The 20,577-nt window shown below is 41.7% G+C and overlaps 1 protein-coding gene across 3 annotated transcripts in view; it reads left to right on the forward strand.

Annotated features, from left to right (window-relative positions):
- MAST4 (microtubule associated serine/threonine kinase family member 4) overlaps nt 1-20,577 on the forward strand; it is a 542,918-nt gene that overhangs the window by 151,957 nt on the left and 370,384 nt on the right. For all 3 annotated transcript variants that reach the window (XM_044916860.1, XM_044916859.1, XM_044916861.1), the window contains exon 2: nt 3,996-4,149. In XM_044916860.1, the coding sequence (XP_044772795.1) occupies nt 3,996-4,149 (154 nt within the window). The remainder of the gene's footprint in view (nt 1-3,995; nt 4,150-20,577) is intronic.

A 20,577-nucleotide genomic window follows, 5' to 3' on the forward strand; every position in this document is an offset into this window, starting at 1 on the left:
GGAAAACACCCAGCGGAGGATGGATATGCTAAATAAAGAAAACACAGGCATGGAATTCTGGTGATTAGTTTTTCTGTAGGACTGAGAATTTTGGAAACGCTGCCCCAAATACACCTTAGACTTGAAGGAGTTGTATTAGAGTGTCTGTACGCCTTTTGTTCTTGAAGATGCTTCTGTGTTTGCTGTGATAAACTGCTCCAGCAACAGCACTTGTTTCCATGTAAGTGGAATGCTTGCTCCCTTTTGGTCTGATTTCAAAATTTTGTGGCGCTTGGAACTACAAGGAGGTTAAGAAAACCGACCTAGGAAATTTGGAGCAAATGGAGTGCACCACGAATCGGTATTTGCTATTGGTGAATGAAGCGAGGATGCCCCTCTGGAGAATGTGTGTCGATCGGGGCTACTCTGTGGCTAGCAGCAGGTGAGGTAAATATGTGACAGGGCAGTAGGGCTGGCTCTCCAGCGGTCCATGGTCTGTTTAGGGAGGAAGATTTGAAGTGTGTGAAGCAAGGGTGCCAAGTTCAGGCTTAGATGCCCTTAAAACATCACTGGAAGTTTCAAGACAAGCTCTGTCATTAGTTGAGCTTCTTGTAGTATGAAGACTTGGGGAGTTTGGAAAAGTTGGCAAACATTAAACTGGAATCATTTAAAGGGCAGCGTCCAAAGTGATAGGTTTGATGTCTACCATAAGCTCTAGGGTGTGCTGAAATGTTTGTAAATGGAGCGTGAGTGTTTGAATCGGGACAAAAAATGAAGAATAAATTGCAGGGCTGCGGTGGACCATTTTGAGAAGCTTTGACTAATTGTAGAAAGAAAAGTAGAGCCACTGACAACCCAGCAAATTTGGAAAAATGATCTATTTAGAGAGAGCCCTGTTGGGACTGTGATTTGACGTGAAGAAGGAAATGGGATCCTGGAACATGGCCCTATGCTTACAGGTTTTTCTGCTTCTATTGGGTTTGAAACATTTACAGCCTTCACAGTTCACTGACTCCATTTTCCCAGATTTAAAATAATACTCTCTCCTCTTGGGGTTATGATTCTGATTAAAAATGCTGGCTTATGGACTAAGAGCTTGTGGCTGTATATGTGATGAAATGGATTTTCTTACACTTTCTCCTTGATTTCCTTCTCCTTCCCCTGCCTTTGTTTTGTCTTGGAGGGCTTTGTTGGAAATAGGTAAGGAAATTACATCATTCTTATTTAGGAATTATCTTTCCTCTGCTTATTTTTTGCACCCTCTGTTAATTTGTGATATAACAGTCCTTCCCAGAGAGAGTAATTGTAATTCTGCAAGCTGAAAAATTTAACTTCAGGTGAAAAATAAGTAGCAGAAATTGATGAACCTTAAACAATAAATATTTGTGTTTGATGCAGCTGCCACTAGTAATTAGGTGAAGATAACTAAGTGGAATGGAGTTGAAGTCGCTCAGATACTCTGAGGGGTTCTTGGTGCATTTAGAGGACCAGGTAGCGAGCCATTAGGGTTGTTGAATGTCTGTGGCACATTGCCACCTTGTGGCTGAAAGTTTTCCTTTTAATGCAAAAGAACATATTTCTAATATTAAGTCTATATGATACAGTCTTATTTGACCTTTTTCCTACTATTTATAATTTAAGTTGGTAACAAAAGATTTGAGACATCTTAAAAGGTTACATATAATACAGGGTAGGAGAATTGAAGAGAATGTCCTTGTTCTTAGCAAAGGCCTGCTGAAGTTTTGAGGGGGGGGAAGACCCATAATGTCTGCAAGGAACTCTGCACTGTGTGGGGGTGGGAGGAAAAGAGAGAGAAAAAGAGAGAGCAAAAGCAGTATGGCAAAAGGTTAACTATTCACCAGGGGTAATGGGAATAAGGGAGCTCATTGTACTGTCCTTAAAACTTTTTTTGTCATTGCAAATTTTATTCTGAAATTTTTCAAATTAAAAAAAAAAAATTGGCAGGAGGGGCGCCTGGCTGCTCAGTCGATAGAGCATGCAACTCTTGATCTCAGGATTGTGAATTTGAGCCCCATGTTGGGTGTGGAGCCTGCTTTAAAATGAAAAATATTTTAAAAATTGGCAGGGGCGGGCGCCTGGGTGGCTCAGTTGGTTAAGCGACTGCCTTCGGCTCAGGTCATGATCCTGGAGTCCCGGGATCGAGTCCCACATCGGGCTCCCTGCTCGGCAGGGAGTCTGCTTCTCCCTCTGACCCTCCCCCCTCTCATGCTCTCTCTATCTCATTCTCTCTCTCAAATAAATAAATAAAATCTTTAAAAAAAAAATTGGCAGGGGAAAAAGAAAAAAAAACTGGGGTAAAGGCCTAAAATGGAGCCAAGAAGGAAGCAAAATATCCTCTACATTGTGTAATGATCAGACTACATTTGGACAACTGATTGCATTTTCCAGAAGCTGATGTGTCACTGACCAGTGTTCCCTGGCTCCAGTTTGGTGTCCATAAGGTTTAAGGCCAAGGGGTCTAGATACAGTTCCTTCTTGGAGGTCCTCCTAAGAAGGACACTGTTGTAATGAACCATGGACTCAACAAATAGCTTCCAAGAGTGCAATCTGGAATCCCTTTTCCCTACTGATCTGGCTTGATCCTGGAGTGGATGCCCTACAAGTTTTTTTGGGACCTCTCACAAGAATACTAAGTGGCAATGAGGTACAGTACATAACTGATGGGCAATGAAATGGAGGTGGTACTTACAAGTGCTTGAAATCCAGCTATTCAGTGTAATGAATACAGTGAGCTTGGGGGAGAGTTGACATCTTGGGATAGGTGAGCCAATGAGGTCTGTTCCATCTCCGTGCGCCTGGGAGGAGTTGTTCACAGGCAACGTTAAGTTTCTTTTTGTGCCGTGGTTTTGAATATGCTTCAGTACAAAGACAGACAAATGGATGATTTTGCCCCTAAATTTCATTTTCCTATAAAATATATCCTTGATCGTCTTAATCTGAAAAAATGCTGACAGGTATAACCAGATATCCTTCTCTCTACCCAGGAAAACAAAACAAGTCTCAATGAAGCATCCTTTGAAATGCCCAGATTTGAGCATTGCTACTGAAGTCTTGTGTGAATTTAAATTTCTACAAAGTTTGTGTGTGTGTGTGTGGCATTTGGGATTTCCATGAATACCTTTTGTACTTCTTTCTTGTTCTTAATAACTGTCTGGATATAGATATGTGCATATGAATATTTTTGTCCTTAATAACCATCTAGACACATATATATGCATCTATACTTTGAAGGTGAACATTTTAGAAGATGGGCCCTATTCAAGTATGAAAGGTTTTCTTAGGAAAGGAGGACAGATCTTGAAATAAGTGTTGTGACACAAGGGATTCCTTTGTAGAAAGCTGTTGCTTGAAGTGGTTTTAGTTTCTCTGATTCTTGTGACAGGTTTTCTTTTAAAAAGCGATAAAGTGATACAGGGATGTATTGATCTGCATTAAGGGTTGTGGTGCTTAGAAATTGCCCTTCCCTGCACATATTTGTGAGCACCAGAAGCTTGTGGGTTTTCTTTTGTGAACAGCTAAAGCAGTGATCTATTGATTCTTTATAGAACAATATTATTCATTTTTTTAGAGGGATCACGGCCCATGGAAAGACATATATTTGACACAGTGACTAAGGACACGTGCAAGCATAGCTTTATCAGACATTTCATGAAATGGTACTTTTCCTTCCTTCATTGGATTCTAACAACTTTAGTGTATTAAAAAAAAAATACTGCTTAGGTCTACTAAACTTGATTTCATGACCCACTAGTTTGTTGTGACCCACAGCTTAAAAATCATTGCTATTGAGATTTTGCAGTACGCCAGAATGTTTTTCGGATGCAGGACATGACAGTGAAACCCTGAATTGTCTAAAGTAACCAAATGAGCAGCAGGCTTGGGCGGGAGGGATTTAGAGAAGGGTAAGAAAAGAGGAGCCGAGGACTGGTTGGTGTTGCATGCTGGCTGTGTTGAGAGTGTCCTCAGTGAGTGACATCCCTTCTTTCTCTCTGCAGCTTGACCACATACTCTCCCCGCCACCCATGCCGTTTCGGAAATGCAGCAACCCAGATGTGACTTCTGGCCCTGCAAAGTCACTGAGGTTTAAAAGACAGCTGAGTGAGGATGGTCGAGAGCTGCGGCGGGGCAGCCTGGGAGGGGCTCTGACAGGTGAGTCCTGAGTGACAGATGTAACAGAGGAGGAACCTCATGGACCCACCAGCGGGTCCTGACAGGTGCCCGAGTCCCACGTGTGAAAACCCGCCTGCTTCAGAACGGGCCTGCCCCTCTGCAGACCGCTTGGTGAAAGCTGATCTAATCCAGAGGGCAGTAAAACTGAGGATTTTACGAATGAAGTTTCTTACTGAAATAAAATTTATGTACATAAAATGGACCCATTTTAAGTGTCCATGTGTATGGATTTTGGCAAATGTATACTGCCGAAAAGCTACCACCACAGTCGAGATATTGAATGGTTCCTTGGCCCGATCTCATTCTCACCCCCCTCCTCCTTTCTCGGCCCCAGGCAACCAGAAATCTGCTTTTTGTCACACAGCTTAGGTTCATCTTAAAAATTTAACATGAATGGCATCAAACAGTACATGCTCTTTTGTGGCTGGCGTCTTTCACTCAGTATGTTTTTAAGATTCATCTATGTTGGTGCATGTATCAGCGTATATTGAACTTGGTAAGAAACTGCCAAACTGTTTCCAAAATTGCACTGTCTTTACATTCCCACCAGCAACAGATGAGTGATCTAATTGCTCTGCATCGTTGCCAACTTGTGGTTTTGCCAGCCTTTTTAATTTTAGCCATTTTAATGGATGGATGGTCCTATCACGTTGTGGATTTAATTTGTATTTTCTTGACGACTAAATGATGTTGAACATCTTTGCATGTGCTTGTTGGGCATTTATCTTCTGTGAAGTATCTCTTCAAATCTTTCATCCTTTTTTTCCTTTCACGCACTTTTTCATCATTTTGTAAAAATTAATTTAAAAACTTTTCAAATACAGAGAACCCACAAATCACTTGTGTTGACTTGAAAGATAGCCAGCTTAAGATAATTTTAAGCATTTTTTAGTAACTCACTGTATAAATTTTCATGTTATGTGACTTTAAGTCACTGGAGGTTAAATTTCTATTTCATTCTGAGTGCTTTTTTCCTCTAAATATAAATATCTTTGGAGAAACTGTTTTTTAAACCCCAAAGCAGAGTTTTCTCTGTACATGACGGTCTACTGTGCCAGTTCTTAAATGGTCTGAAAAATAAGTTGAGTTACTCACATTTTTTGGAGAATTACGGATTTTGACTTCCTGGAGATGAAATTTCTGGGAACGGAAGTGATTCTGACATTAGGCTCAGTAGAGTCTAGAACATTTGACCCATTGTGGCATGCTGCTGGAATGCAGGGTGAAACTGACCTCAGGCCAAAGGGAAGAAATTCATAAAAAAAAAAAACAAAACCCCAAAAAACAAACCTGCTGTACTTCACTAAGTTTAAGTAAATGTTCATGCCTGAGTTTTACTGGTATTCTTTTAATGCTTGTTAGGGAATTTTTCTTTGCTTTCCTTTTATAGATTCAGTCTATTTGCTTTTTTCAGGGAGATCCTAAAAATTAGGTAGTCCAACCTTTATTTTGTAGGTGGGGGGAATTAAATATTAATGGTTAAAATACTCATCCCTTTGCTTACTAATTTCACTTAGGAAATTTACTTACTTTGGTTAAACTATTTTAACCAAAAGGAGGGGCCATGGGCAGTAATGGTACTCTCCCAATTTTTGCTGGAGGAGTCGACTTAAAGCTTTAAAACAATGTAGGTATAGGTGTTGATGCAGATATCATGACATTTGGCTTACAGCTTAAAAAAAAGAAAATCTGCAGTTGATTCCCATTTCATAATCTCAATAGCTCTGGCATTTCTACTCTTACAAAATTTGGTGTGCTATACAGTTAGTTTAGATAGTTAAATGTTAGGTCAGATAGTTTAAAAAAATGTTTATTAGCCCTTAGGGGGGAGAGAGCTTAAAAGAATCTCATGAACATCAGTCTCGTTTTAAAAAACAGTTGCTTGTATGTTTTATTGGAATATGAAGAAAACGTTCTAATTGGTCCTCTAAATAGCTTAGCTGAGGATTTAATGAAAGAATTTATGCAAAGCACTTAGCCACTGATGGGTGCCTATTAGTATTATGTGCAGCATGAATTGAATTGCAGTTGATGGAGAACTTGGGCTTCTGAACATCAGTTTGGGTACCTTATCCACTGAGTTTCTACTTTGTGTCAGGCAATGTGCTAGCGTCCACTTGGAGCAGAAAGAAAATCTCATTTCTGATCTTTAAGAAACATAGTTTCCAATAGTTATAGGCAGCTATGAATAATCACATGTGATCTTACCTTGGAGCGTACTTGTTGCTGAACTTAATTAAGTCAAACCGGTTTTGCCATCAGAAGTCTGTGCCTGATAGATTTTGTATGGTAAAGACCAGCCATCTTCCTCTTGCTTAGCCCTGTTTTAATCTAAAAGTCTTTACTTTGGTAATTTTCTACTGCTTTCTTTAAAACAAATTTTTTTGTGAAGGCTTGTAGCTTGAAACTTTTGTCACCCAATTAACTTTGATAAGTTTCATTAAACTCAGCTCTTTGAGAGGAAGCTCTGTGATGTTTTCATCTTCTTATCACTAATAATAATGATAGCTAACTTTAAGAGCTTACTGTGCGGCATGCACTGTTTGCAGGGAATTACATTTATTGACTTACTTAGTTCTTAAACATATTTATCCACTTGTGAGAGAGGCAGTCTTATGCTCGTTTTACAGATGAAAACTCTGAGGAACAGATAGTTTGAATAAATGGCACAAGATCATGGTGTTCACAAAAAGCAGAGCCAAGACTTGAACCTGAGTGTTGTGGCTCCAGAAAACTGTACTGTTCCTAATACAGAAGGTACTTAGTAAACTCTGACAGGATTAATTGGAATGAATCCTAGGTGGGAAAGTTTATGCTCATTTGGAATCCAGGGCTGACTCTCTCCGTTGGTGATCCTTGTCCCTTAATTACAAAAGTAAATTAAAACCATGCAATTAATCCATGGCATGAGAGTGCATGTCCATCAGCTCAGGCACGTTTCAAGCTTCTGTGGGCATTATGTCTGCAAATTTTCTATTGGCCAGAGCAAGTCATATTATAAAGCCCAGAGTCAAGGGCCAGAAGCATGCTCTACCCACGTGATACCTTGGCAAAGGTGCAGATGTACAGCACTGCTGTAGGGGAGCAAAGAATTGGGACCAATAATTCCATTTGTCATAATTGACCTCTTTAGTATAAACAGTTCTTTACAATAAGAATATTTGCATGTGCCTATTTTTTAATTATAACAGTGATATCTGTTTAATGTAGACAAATTAGAAAATGAAGGGGAAAAAAAAGTGAGGAGCCCTTACCTCCATCATGCACTGATAGCCATAGTTGAACTTTTGGCATTTTCTTCCCTAACTAAAATTTGGGATTACTTAAAGGTATTCGATTAAAGGAAAAAACCATCCAGTACCTTTTTTACAGGGCTAGCATTTAAACAACAAACCCAGAACTTACTATGTCCAACTTTGCCTGAAAAAAAAAAAAAAAACAACAACTTTTTTTTTTTTTTTTTTGAGGCGAATGGTATTTTCTCTCTTCATGGCCTGCAACTTGCTAAATAGGCACCCAGAAACATCCAGTAAACACTGAGCTTTGGAGCCCCCTAATGAGTAAGAGGAGCATTATTCTAATCATTTTACAGACCCCTAATTCAAGGCATAAATATGTGATAAGGTGCCTGACAGTTCACAGCAAGGAAGCTGAACAGTGAAGGAGAGAACCTCAGGATCCTGAGTGCTGCCTTCTTGATAGGCAAAGGAATACCCTGAATCCTGGTCCTGAATTTCACAACTGGGATGTATGTTGCAGCCCTAATAGTCATGATCCTTTTCCTTATGAAGAAAGTTGTGTTTTCCAAAACATAGTGGCTTGTTTAGAATGTAAAACAAAGAGGATTCTATATATGTTTGCAAGTTGCTTCTAATAATAATAAACCAACTTTGTAGATAGTATAAACTAGGATTTCTAACACAGTTAGGATCTGGTGTTCTATTTTGGGGGCAATATTGAGACATTTTTCTTTCTTGAACTATGCAAATCAGTTTGGAATGACACCTGAAAAAATTTTAAAAGCATTTCAGAGGAATTTTACTTCAAGAGGGAAAGGGAAAAACAAACAGCACAATCCTAGAAAACATTTTTTTCCTTTAAAATTAACCTGGAGGCCTTTGTGTTTCAGTGCTGCATAGAGCGTAACGGGTTTCTCATCCTAGATGCCTCCTTAGTTTAGTGGGCGAGACAAAGAATTGAGATTAAAGTGAATTTACATAAAATAAGACTTTTTTCTGGAAAGCCTTGATATTTAGTAAATACTGCTCCTAAATCTTCTCCTTGATGCCCTAGATTTCTTTATTGTCATAATTCCATCAAAAGAATGCCTAGACAAAGTGGTGTGCGTTAGGATGTTATAACAAGCAAACCAGAATGTATCAACGGCTTAGCACAATACTCATTTATTTCTTGCTCATGTATGTGTTGCTGGTTAGCAGGCAGCTGTCTTCCTCATGATGAGTCAGGGACCCACGCTCCTTCCATTTTCTGGTATTATTCTTCCGTGCGGCCGTAAGACACTGAGCTTCCAGCTGAGAGAAGTGGAAAAACAGAGGCGAAAGCTTTCCAACTTCTTAAAAGTCCCAGCCTGGAAGAGACACATTCTTGTTGCCTATTCACATTCTTTCTGTCAAGATTCTGTCACATGGTCACAGCCAAATGTCAGCCTGGTGCCGCTGTGGGGGGCACTAGAATGGTCCTTTCTGGGCTGTCGCCTCTGTATACAACTACACAAGAGGCAGTGACAACATTGTGCTTGGCCTGAGAGAGAAGTAGGTTTTAATAAAGAAAATGGGATAAAGTCAGTTTGAATACTGAATATTCAGTGTGTTAAGTTTGAATACCTGTAAGACTTGCTAACTGGGTATATCAGATAGGACTGTGGAATCACAGAAAGGGAGAGAATTGTATTTTGGAAAGGAAAGGATTAGCTCCATCTCAGAGAGGAAGATGATGATAAGAAATTGTCTTTGGATTCAACAATAGGTCACTGGTTGCCTTGGGGAGAGTAGGGAGGTGTGGAAAGAAGCTAGAATGGAGTAGGTTAAGAACAAAGGGTAGTTAAGAGATGAGAGGTAGCTAATTGGTTGATAGTTGAGTGTAGGTGGCTCTTTTGAGAAGTCGTGCTGGGAGGAGGACTAGAGACATGGGTAGGAGCTGGAAGGGTATGAGGGGTCAGAAGGCGACATCTTAGTATGGGTCCATGTGAACGTGTTTGTCAGGTGCTGGCGTGCAACTGAAGAAAGATGATAGCCAAAGGGAAGGGCTTTAGGAAGAGCCCAGCAATGTATCTGCAGCACGTGTAAGAAGGGTGGCTTTTTTATAGGAGAAGGGGCACTTCCTCCCTTGAAATAGGAGGAAGGAGGGGCAAAAGGATGCAAAAGCTGGTAGTCTAGATACATCTGTATCATGGAATACTATCCAGCAATAAAAAGGAACGAACTGTTGATGGGGCTGACAGCCTGGGAATTAGACTGCATAAAAAAGCATGCTGTTTGATTCCATTTGTATATGCCATTCTTGAGATGACACAGTTGTAGAAGTCCAGAACTGGTGAGTGGTTGCCAGGGCTTAAGGTGGGAGGGAAGTAAGTGTGACTCTAAGTGGGTGACACGAGGGATCCTCTGGTGATGGGCACGTTCTAGATCTTGACTGTGTTGGTGTCATTCTACTGATGGTTATGGTATCCTGTAGTCTTGCAAGGTGTTACCATTGAGGAAGACTGGGTAGAACGTAACTGGGATCTCTGTGTATTGTTTCTTCCTGCTACCTGTGAATCTACATATATCTTGAGAGTAAGAAGTTTCATGTTTAAATGTCTCCTTTCCATATCGCTGTTTTCAATAAATTTGCTTAATAAAAAGTAGGTAGTTTAATAGATTTGGTCGCTTCACTTGTGTCAGTGCATTATGAGACCCCTGGGTCGTGCTCAGGAGGGTTATATGGATATGGAGTAGAGAAGGAAGTCATAGAGTCGTGGAGAATGGGAAGGGAGCTATAAATGTAATTGGATTGCTTGGAAGCATCGACAACCGATTTAAGGTCTGAGGTCATGAATCAAAAGTGAAGGCTGTCTGCATGTTTGAGGAAAATGTTAAGACACCAGGGAAATGGGTGTACTGGGAATAGTATTTCCACAGAACATAGCAGAGAGGCCTGGTTGAGGGTCATTTAAGACAGTGGTGGGGAGAGGGGGGCCAAGCTGTGTAAGAATGAGTGGAGTTCTGGTGCCTTTAGTGGAATTGCTCAGTGGTGGAGTCAAAGCCCACGGGAACTTGAAAGGAGGACTGGAAGTGGGGCCCTGCTCATGTAGTTGTGTTGGGGACTGCACATTGGGTGGGCTGAGTTGGACTTAACCAGGCCCTGAAGGATGAGTGAAATGTTAATATTTTGAAATCTGGCAAAATCTGAAACTCTTAAAGGGCAAAGACATTTACAGTTGTTGTAAATGGTGCTCTCTTGTGATGCTCTCAGTTTGGGTTCTTGGCTCTTGGCCAACAAGGAGAAAACCCCAGATCCACAGGTAATTCTCACTTAGGGTTGTACCGGTTTAAAAACCTATTTCTATTTGTTTTGCTATTTGTCAATGTTTAAAAAATCTCCAGGCTGAAAGCATATAAGAGGGAGCAGGCATTGTTTTAGGTTGGTTTACTGTTTTGTTTTAGAACTTGTAAAATTGTGTAGTTCATCAACAATAGTTGATTAAACTGGAGGATGTCTACCCATTCTTCTGGGTTGCTAGGCAATTAAGAGGCAACTCCTTTAGCATCTTCTTCCTGGTGAGAGTGCTGACTTGTAAATAGCCTTTAAACCTACTGCTGTCTTCACCGCTCCTATGTCCGTTTATGTCTGGATATTTTGTTGGCATCTAGGTGTTCTAATTAGAAGATGAGTCTCATGGTGTATTTTTGTTGTACGATTTCTCCTTGTCAGAGTAGGAAAGCCTCCAGAGACTTCTACTTAATGGGGCCTGCAGCTGTTAGCCAGTTCCTTTGGCAGATGTTGCCTCCCATTGGCTCTCTGTTGGGGAGCCTTCTGCTGCGGCTCGTCTCCCATGCAGATGGCCTACCAAGCAGTCATGGCTCCCCCTAACAGGGTGATTGTAAGGTGGTTCCCAGGCCCCTGGTCACCCGCTGCTTAGGAACTGCCATGTGGCCACCTTGTTCAGAACCAGGCTGCAGAGACCTACTTGAAACTCCAATAGCTCTTTCAGGTCTTTGGTACCACGGAAGTCTTCCCAAGAGGTGATGATGTCAGGCATGCTGGGAGAATTAATTAAGGCGTGAGTCTACATGAGGACTTGAAGAATCGAATGTGGTTTTCTTATACCGGAATTCAGATGAGAGACGAGGCTGTTAGCTTTGAAGTGATGTGAGCTCCAGAGAGTGCTGGGAGCCAGGCTTCGTAAGCGGAGCTGGCTCATCAGAGAGCCATTGGACAGTTTTGTACCAGATCGAGTTCAAAGGACTTAAAATTAGCTCTGAGTATTAAGATGTTGATAGAAGACTCAGTTTCTCTTAAGCTTTTTGAGGTGCAAAAAGTAACTTGGACCTTACATCATTGTTGACCTAGAATTTCAAGGTTGCTAGGGTAGGAAAAGCAGCTGAATACTAGAACTGAACCATTCTCACTTGCAAAATAAGGTCCCCTGCTTGATATTCTCCTGTATGGTGGATGTGGCAAATCAAATGTTGTACCTGAGCTTCTTTAAAGTACACCAAGGAAGAGTGTCTGAATCAAAGTTTCTGCTGGTATTATTTTAAAAGCTGTGTGTGTCTAAATAGATAAGGAGGCTCTCTGTATCAGTTAGGCTAATGAAGAAACTTTACAGAAACTAATGAAAGATAGATGGACATCACTAGACTTCCTCCCTCCCCGTTTCAGTCCCTCTCTTGCTCTCTTAATGTCTCCCCCATATTTTTTGTGTTCTTGTGTGGTTCTATAAATAATGGATTTTGGTTCTTCCTGGGAGAAAAATGAATTTATTGAATCCTTATGTCAAAGATTCAAGTTGTTTGTTCTTCAAATTCTCTTTAGACTAGAAAGTTGATTCTGGGGGGGAGGGGCGGGGGTGTGTGTGGTTTGGGGGCATTTTTATCAAGGGGTTGATTTTTTTTGAATGGGCCCAATCATGTTCTGTTTTATTTTCTCTCCACTGATTTTATATTTGTGTACATCCCTGACATTTTGTTTTGTTCCAATAGGGTAGACTGAGGCCTGCATGGCTGGACGAGTTTTTCCTATCCTTTATGAATTGTCTGCTTTTAGGTTCTGAAAAGTATGCCGATTCCAAGCTTATCCTCTCTGTTCCTTATATGTATCATCTATAAAAGACGAAAGGGTTTTAAGTCCCTGTGACACTTCACTATGTATGTGAGGAAGCCACAAAAGTTGATTATATTATAGTTAACATGAAATATAAATTGAAGTCGTAGAAAATCAGTGTTGCCTGTTAAATCCCACATAGAGCCCTCCTGGAATGATGAGGGAGGGGAGATAAGGTTGGGGAAGGCCAGGGAGATTTCCGGCCATGTTGGAGCACCTGTATGCAGCTGGACATGGGTTAGTGGCTCTCCTGGTGACGTTTTCTTAACATGTACAGTGAAACCATAGTGCAGCTGCACAGAGGTACATGCAAGGTGCTAACTGCGCATGTGCTGGAATCTTCTGGAAACTACAGGCGTGGTAGTTGGGTGTGATGCAGTAGCGATTGGGGAGACGTGTGTCAGGAAGAGAATGGGATACATGGATTACACTGAATAGGGTTTAAAGATCGAGAGCTAGTGACTTGGCTGGGTGGAGTCAGCATCTTGATATGCTACACACTGATGTTGCAGGATGTGATAGGAATCCTGAAATGGGGATCAGAGGCCCAGATTGTAGTGAGAAGTACAGCTCTAAGTAAGGCGTGTCTTGGTTTCTGGTTCTTAGTTTAATCATCTGTAAAATGAGTGGATTGGATCAGACCGTCTCAAAGTCCCTTTGAGCTTGAGTAGTAAATAATTTTTGCTACCAAGATGAGAGAGGGGACATCTTTGCAGAGACTGGCTGCCCTTCTTTTTCTCCCTTCCCACATAAATACTTGCTCCATTGTTGAGCACGGAAGCCCACTGTCTCCTCTGGGGGAACATTCCAGTGATGTCCTGTCATTGGCCTCTGAAACCGAGCACCCCAGGCCCTCCGTCTCTTGTTTAAAACTTATTTCCAGTGGCTAATCAGAGATCAAGAATGTAGACCTGTTTGTCAACTTCCTGGGTGGAAACGGAAAACGAAGCTGACTTGATGTCAGCTCTGCCGTGGAAAGAGTAGGCAAAGAAATGGAAATGCCACCAACCGGGAAGTTTAAAGATTTATAAAAATTAGTGTTTCTGCTATATTAATGACTCCGGTGGTGGTAGCCTGCATTTGTCATTGTCATGTTCCATTGTCATTCAAGTACTTAATCAACGCATATTGTCAGGGCTACATTTATTTTCCAGCATCCTCCCTGGCCAGATCATTTCTCCGTTCTCTGACTCAGTATCAGGTGCCCTGCGTCACAGCAGGGCCAGAGGGAGAGCTGGAGGGCCAGTCGCTGCTTTGCTTTTAACCCATTGCTAACTTGTTCACGGCTGGGGGTGAAACTTTTAAAAAGAAAGTACAGCATTATGGAAATGTCTGGTTCCCTTTTTCTGAACAAGAACACAGGTGGAATCATTCCCACCTTAAATGACGAATGCTGAACCAAATTAGGCTTGAAGGATCTTGCATAAGGTGGCAGAGTTCCCAGCAGCAAGTCCCTGTGAAAGAGAGTCCTCTATGTATGTAAAGTAACGTAACTGGACATGCAGTCTGCATTGACATGCACGCATGCGCGTGTGGCTATGTGCCCTCAATTGTTACTTAGTGTCCCATAATGTAGTATGTGCCTGTAGTTTTGCCTTATATCATTCTAGAGGACAGGAACAATCATGTATGTCAATGTCCTTTTTTTTTTTTTTAATTCTGAAGCAAGTTTCTCTGGGCTCAGAACAAGGAAAACAGGGCTTAAATTAGTCTGCTCAATTTGAATTTTTTCTTTGGTTAAGTAGTGAGAGTTGGGTCACCCACTGTGCTTGTCTTGGTTACCAGGAACATCAGTGCAAAAGCATTTTGTTTTTCTGCTGTGGGCCATTCACTAGGTTTTGGCTGCAGTGGCATATATAAATAATTAAAAAAAGGGAAAATGATACACGTACAGACTCACAGCAGTAAGGGGCACCTGGGTGGCTCAGTTGATTAAGTGTCTGCCTTCGGCTCATGCCCTGATCTCAGGGTCCTGGGATCGAGCTCTGCGTTGGGCTCCCTGCTCAGCAGCAAGTCAGCTTCTCCCTCTGCACCTCCCCCTGCTTGTGCTCGCGCTCTCTCTCTCTCTCTCAAATAAATAAATGAAATCTTCAAAAACAAAACAAAACGAAACAAAACAAAACCTCACAACAATGAGATGCCTACTTAGGTGTACGAAACAGGGAAGTGAAACTCACGATCCTTTACTCCATTCAAATTCCATTCCAAACACCTCTTCATATCACTTGCTGATTCTTCAACAGCCCTACTTGAACTGTTTCCTTCCCCCTCCATTGCTTACATTGCTCTCTTCTTAGGGGGTGGGTCACTTTATATTTTCTATTTTTGGTATACCTATCATCCCTTTTACTAGTTGATAAATTCCTCCAGGAACTTTTTCTTGTATCCTCAAAGCAAAATTTCCTGCAGTGCACATATTAAGTGCTTAGTAAATAGGGTTGCCGGACAAAATGCATGACACCCAATTAATCATACCAGATAAACAACTAATAATATTTTTAGTATACTTACGTCCAATATAAAATTTGGGGCATATGTACTCAGATTTATTTGAATTCAAAAGTATTTAGGCGTCTTTTATTTTTATTTGCAAAGTCTTTCAGTAAAGGCTGGTATGGTTTTGTACCTAGGCCTTCTCAGACATGCTGTCTCATAGGGACGTGCGTGGTAAGAAAGGCAAGAGGTTAGAGGCCTTACACATAGATATTAGTACAATATTCTTTTTTATGTTTTCTTTGACCGTCTGGTTGGTTAGTCAACTCAGAGACAGGACCATCTTTGTGGACAACCCCAAGCGGACCTGGTACATGATATCCTCTTTGATGTGAGCAAGGCTGTATACAACGCTGTTGCCGTGCTTTCAACAGTCATAGTCGTCTCTGTGGGTTCATGTAATGAGAGATTAAGTGCATTTAATGAAACTGTTAGAAGAAAATGATCAGACTGTCAGTCTTGAGAGGTGACTATTTAGAAGGTGACTGGAACAACCAAAGGGCTACCTTCCCCCACCTCAGCACCAAGCACACTGATTTCCCCATAATCATGGCTGAATTCTTTATTTGACAGAGAGACACAGCGGGAGAGGGAACACAAGCAGGGGGAGTGGGAGAGGGAGAAGCAGGCTTCCCGCTGAGCAGGGAGCCCGATGCGGAGCTCGATCCCAGGACTCCGGGATCATGACCTGAGCTGACGCTTAACCACTGAGCCACCCAGGCGCCCCCATGGCTGAATTCTTTAAAAAGGAATGCTGACGAGTCTAGTGATATTGTTACTTCAAAGCATGAAGAACTGGCCCTGGAGTTCAAGGCTGCTTAATGCCTTCCAAGCTTTCAGAAGAATTCAGTGACTAAGGAATAGACCAGAAATGGGGGGTGAATTCCAGCCCTATACCTCTCATTAATTTCTAAGCAGTGCTTAGGCAGTCAGGAGGATAATAATCATGGCTTTAATTTTTCTCTTCTTAAAAACAAGGGCAGTGTTGTGTTAGGTTTTGGAAAGCACTTAGTGATTTGTTGGAGCTAAATTTGGGGTATCGATGGCAGTTTGGATAACATCAGTTCTTAGATTTTGTTGCTTTTAAACCAGGTAGGAGGGACATGAACTTTCCTACTAAGAGAGGCAAGAGAGCAGGCTATACACTCCCTGGTGGAAGTCTCTCTCCCCGGAAATGGAGTCTTTAACACACTACCATTTGGAATCCCTGGGGGAGAAATACTATATGGTACTTTTTGAAGGATCATTTCACAGTTGTGTTCTAGATTTTTTTTTTGCTTTCTCATTAACCAGTATCAATAAACATCTCTGAAGACAAAAATACTAGTTTCTTCAGAAAGTATAGACATTGTTATTGAGGAGAAAGAATTTCAAATCTGTTTGGAAGAAATGTCGGCTTGGAACTAGAAACTGTTCCAAATAAATATATGTGGAAGTACATTGTTAGGTGAATTAGATTGTGTATATAAAAGTTTCCTTGGATAAACAGAACTTGTTGGGAAATTAGGACTTGTCTGGAAATTTCTGCTTGCATTGTGACATAGAGTTTGTTTTATCACCTTGTGGCTGCCTTTGTTCTTTTTGTTTCTCTTGTAAAGCTCCTGATGGCTAGTTCCTCCTTGGCCTCTGTCATAAGTGTTTAGATGTAGGGCAGTTGTAAGAAATGTTTAGCATCTCAGGGCTGCCAGTGACATTTGGGTGTGTCAATCAAAGCATCTTAGTGTGCAAAAGAATGGAATTGTATAGGCTTCATAATTTCTCCCAAAGCAAGATGGTAAGTACAAATTGTCGTCTAGTATTTTGAGGCCAACGAGCTTGTTTTGAAAAGATAGAGTATTTTGTGGAGGTGTCGGACTTCTTTGGAGATGAGTTTCAGAAGTGAAAGTCAAAACCAAGAAAAGTGACAAGTAAGGCTGCTGAGTCTTTGCCATTATTGTTACAGAACTAACGAACCAAATTCGAGTATTTTTCTAGGCAACGTGGAACCACACAGTAATGGAAAAATATGAACCCTGGTAGAAATATAAATGAGAGATAAAATGGAGAGTTACTATGCACAGACATTAAGCATGTGATCATGTCTAAGTTTGGTGGCTTCGGTGTCCGGGATGTGACGTAGGGCTGCAAATGCCTATGAGGTACAGTCCCGGGTGACAGAGTTTACAGTGGAGAGAGCAGGTTGTGTATTACAATAAATGGGACTCTCTATGCATGGAGCCACATAGGAATAGGGAAGGCCAGCAGTGCCTTGGGGTATGGGTTCAATACCCATGATGCCAAGATGGGTAAAGCATCCTGGATGGGGACCTAAACCACCACTGAACACAAGTTGTGTGTTCCACACTGTGCTGGGCACTTGACATGTGTTACTTACTGTCATCATCAGTAGAGATCTGAAAAGAGAGCTCAGAGAGGAAAAGTAATGTATCCAGGGTTCTCTAGCTAATAAATAGGGAAACCAGGATGCAAACCTGTGTCTGCCTGGTTTCTCACTCTATGCTCCTGAGTTCACTTGATGAAGGAATGAGAGCCAGTTATTCCTGAAGTGTCCTAAGCTGGAGAGAATTTGATTCTGTCTGCGGATGATGCCAAGAAGGAGTGCCCTTGGCAGGAAGAGGTGTTCTGCACTGGAAAGAAGAGGGGATAAGTCATTGGGTATCCCAGGACTCTCTTTGCCAGATGGTCTGAGAGGCTCTCTGTTCACATTCTCAGTTAGTCCTCACAGCCACAGTATGGGCTTGCTCAGTCATCTCCATTCTACAGAACATGTGCTGGAAACTGGGGTGTAGGAGAATAAGAAGTCTGACTATGGCCACGCAGCTACTATGTGGCCATAGGCTGTGAATCTTGGATTTCAGCCTCCTGACTGGATGGACTTGGATTCAACAGTTTCATGAGTTTAAACATGGAACCTATTTCCAGGATCCAGAGCGGGCAGTGAACATGTTTAGATGGAAAGATATTTTGGAAAGAATTGGACAAACTGGGTGGGGAAGTCAGAGTGTGACGGGGGAGGAGAGGATGACTCCTACTCATTTGGTTGGTGTTTTGAAGCGTACAAAATTCTGGTCCTCCCGGGGGTTTTAGAAAGGTTTGGAGGCAGATGGGGAAGAGGAAGCAGCAAGAGGAAGGGAGAATGGGGAGCTTGACAAGTAGTTTAACAGCTGCTCCGCATATCCGCAAACTGACTCTGAGAAAAAATGGTTCTATTTATTTGCCGTTTCCTTCCATATATCTTACCAACAGCATTCATCAATATCTGTCATTTCCCAGGGGGGCTTAGGCATCTCTAGCAATTCATTCTGCTGAATTATATTTCAATACGCGGATGGAGGGAGGCCAGATTGCAGATGTTAACTCTGACCTATGCCCAGCGTTGCCTAGACATGGCCACCACCCAGCTCCTGGGTGCCCTCATGCAGACAGCTGTTCCGAGACATACCACTTGCTCTCGGATTCTTGAGACCATGTTCTCATTAGAGTAGGCTCTGTTTAATACTTATTTAAAAATCAGTTTTAAGTTGTCCCATTAGCCTTTGGTCTATACAGCTAGCGCTTAGGGCAAAACTATCATGTATTTTTTTATAAGAATTTTAAATTCAGATAGTCATCATCTGAATGGAGACATTTTGGTGGTGGAGGTGCAGCAGGGATTTGCTGGCTAGGGCTGGGTCTCATTGCAGAACGGGAGAATTTGCTGGGTGTTGTGAGTACCTATAATAATAGGAACATTGCAGTTTACCAAGCTCTAGTTCAGGTATTAGTTCATTTGATCCTAGTATCTTCCTGTATTAGAGTTTGAGAGTGGTAATCTTTGTGGATGAGAAGAAATACTTCCTCTTAAAGAGCAATTTAAGGGAAAACAGAAGAAAGGAAAAAGAACAAATGTATTTCTAAGTACAGATGCAGGTTGTTCCATTTAAAAATATACAATGTGTTGGCATTTTCCCCCTCTTATCATAAAATGCCAAGGGCAACATGGTGGCTGTCTATGATTGAGGGTGAAGAGAGTACCTTTGAATCCTGTTACTGTATTGCCCACAACTAAAGTTGCTTTTATATAGAACTTCAGCTGTAGTTGATAGTGTTGGTGGCAGCCAGAGATGGTTTGTCCAAAGGCTTTGACTTCTGTATTGTAGACATGAGTGTGCTGTTATTTTTCCACAGTCCCTAGTGTTCTCATGGTGTGAAACTGGCCTTTTGCGACTCCCTGAAAGCTGTGCCAGGTACCCAGTCTGGGCTCGGTACACTCTTACTTTCTGCTACCTGCTCTGCTTGTGGCAACCATCTTTCTAAAGTGTCCCGTTCACTTCCTCACCAGGCCCTTGTGGTTAATATCGTTGCCTTGCCATCCTTTGTTAAGTATAGAATGCTGGTGATAGTATTCTATGCAGTGAGATTGGGCATCACCATTGGATTTGAGTCTTGCAAAGCACCGAGGTTTAGAAATGGCTGCATCGTGCTGTTGGTTGGGCTCAGACCTTGGTGTCTGGATTGCATCCCATGCTTTGACTACCAGCCTCTCAGAAGGCATGCGTACTCTCTCCATTCAGCGTTCAGTTTCCTTGTCAATTAGAGCTCCCTGTATAGGAGGCAGTGATGTCTTTAAGGACTTAGGGTCAAGGCTATGCTTTGGACTTCCCTTGTGCGAGTAAACATAGTTTTTTTTTTTTTTTTTTTCCTTTTAAGGCAAGAATAGCAGCTTGTATAGGAGTCAGTGAACTTTGATCTCTGGTCACAGGTCTGTTGGTTTCTCAAATTATATTTATTTGTGCCATTAAGAAGAATGATGTAGCAGCATTGCTGATGCTGTCTAGGTAAGTTATTCTTTTGCAGTGGGACAAGAAATTGGAAGTCAGTCACCCATGTGAGAGGGAAGATGGAAGGAACCATGTCTCTGTGTTGTAGTAGCAGCTGAAGATGAATAAAGGGAGGCTCTAATTGCTGGGAGTGTGACAGTCGCTATGATGAGGAAACCAATGTTGAGGAGTGAGCAGTGGAGCAGAGAAGAACATCTTGAGGATGATGGAGTATACTTGAGGACAGTGGCTGCTGACTCAGGCATTCTCCCGGGCTTCAGCCAGTGACTTCTCCTGGCCTTTAACCTTTCTCCATTTCTAAATTTGGGAGTGCCCTGGGAAAAACTCAGTTCCTCTGACTTGTGAATGATTCAAATGGCTCAAGTTATTTGAGTGTAATTTGCAAGAGCAGGTGCTGACTTGGTTTAATGTGGATGCCTCCCAGACAGTAAAACAGACTTATTTTTTCTCAGGAAGATGCATAGTTTTAGCTAAGCAAGTGAAGGTGGTTGTGTGTGTGTGTGTTTTAAGATATACATAACAAAATTCACCATTTTAAACATTTTTAAGTGTCCAATTCAGCAGCATTAAGTACATTTACAGTGTTGTACAACTGTTACCGCCATCCATCTCTAGAACATCGTCATCTTCCCAAACTGAAACTCTGTACCCAATAAACGGTAGTTCTCATCCTCTCTTGCCCTAGCTCCCAGCATCCATGGTTATACTTTCTGTCTCAGTGAAATGGACCATTCCAGGAACCTCACATAAGAGGAATCGTACAGTATTT

This window comes from Neomonachus schauinslandi, chromosome 7, assembly GCF_002201575.2.
Source record: "Neomonachus schauinslandi chromosome 7, ASM220157v2, whole genome shotgun sequence".
NCBI lineage: Eukaryota > Metazoa > Chordata > Mammalia > Carnivora > Phocidae > Neomonachus > Neomonachus schauinslandi.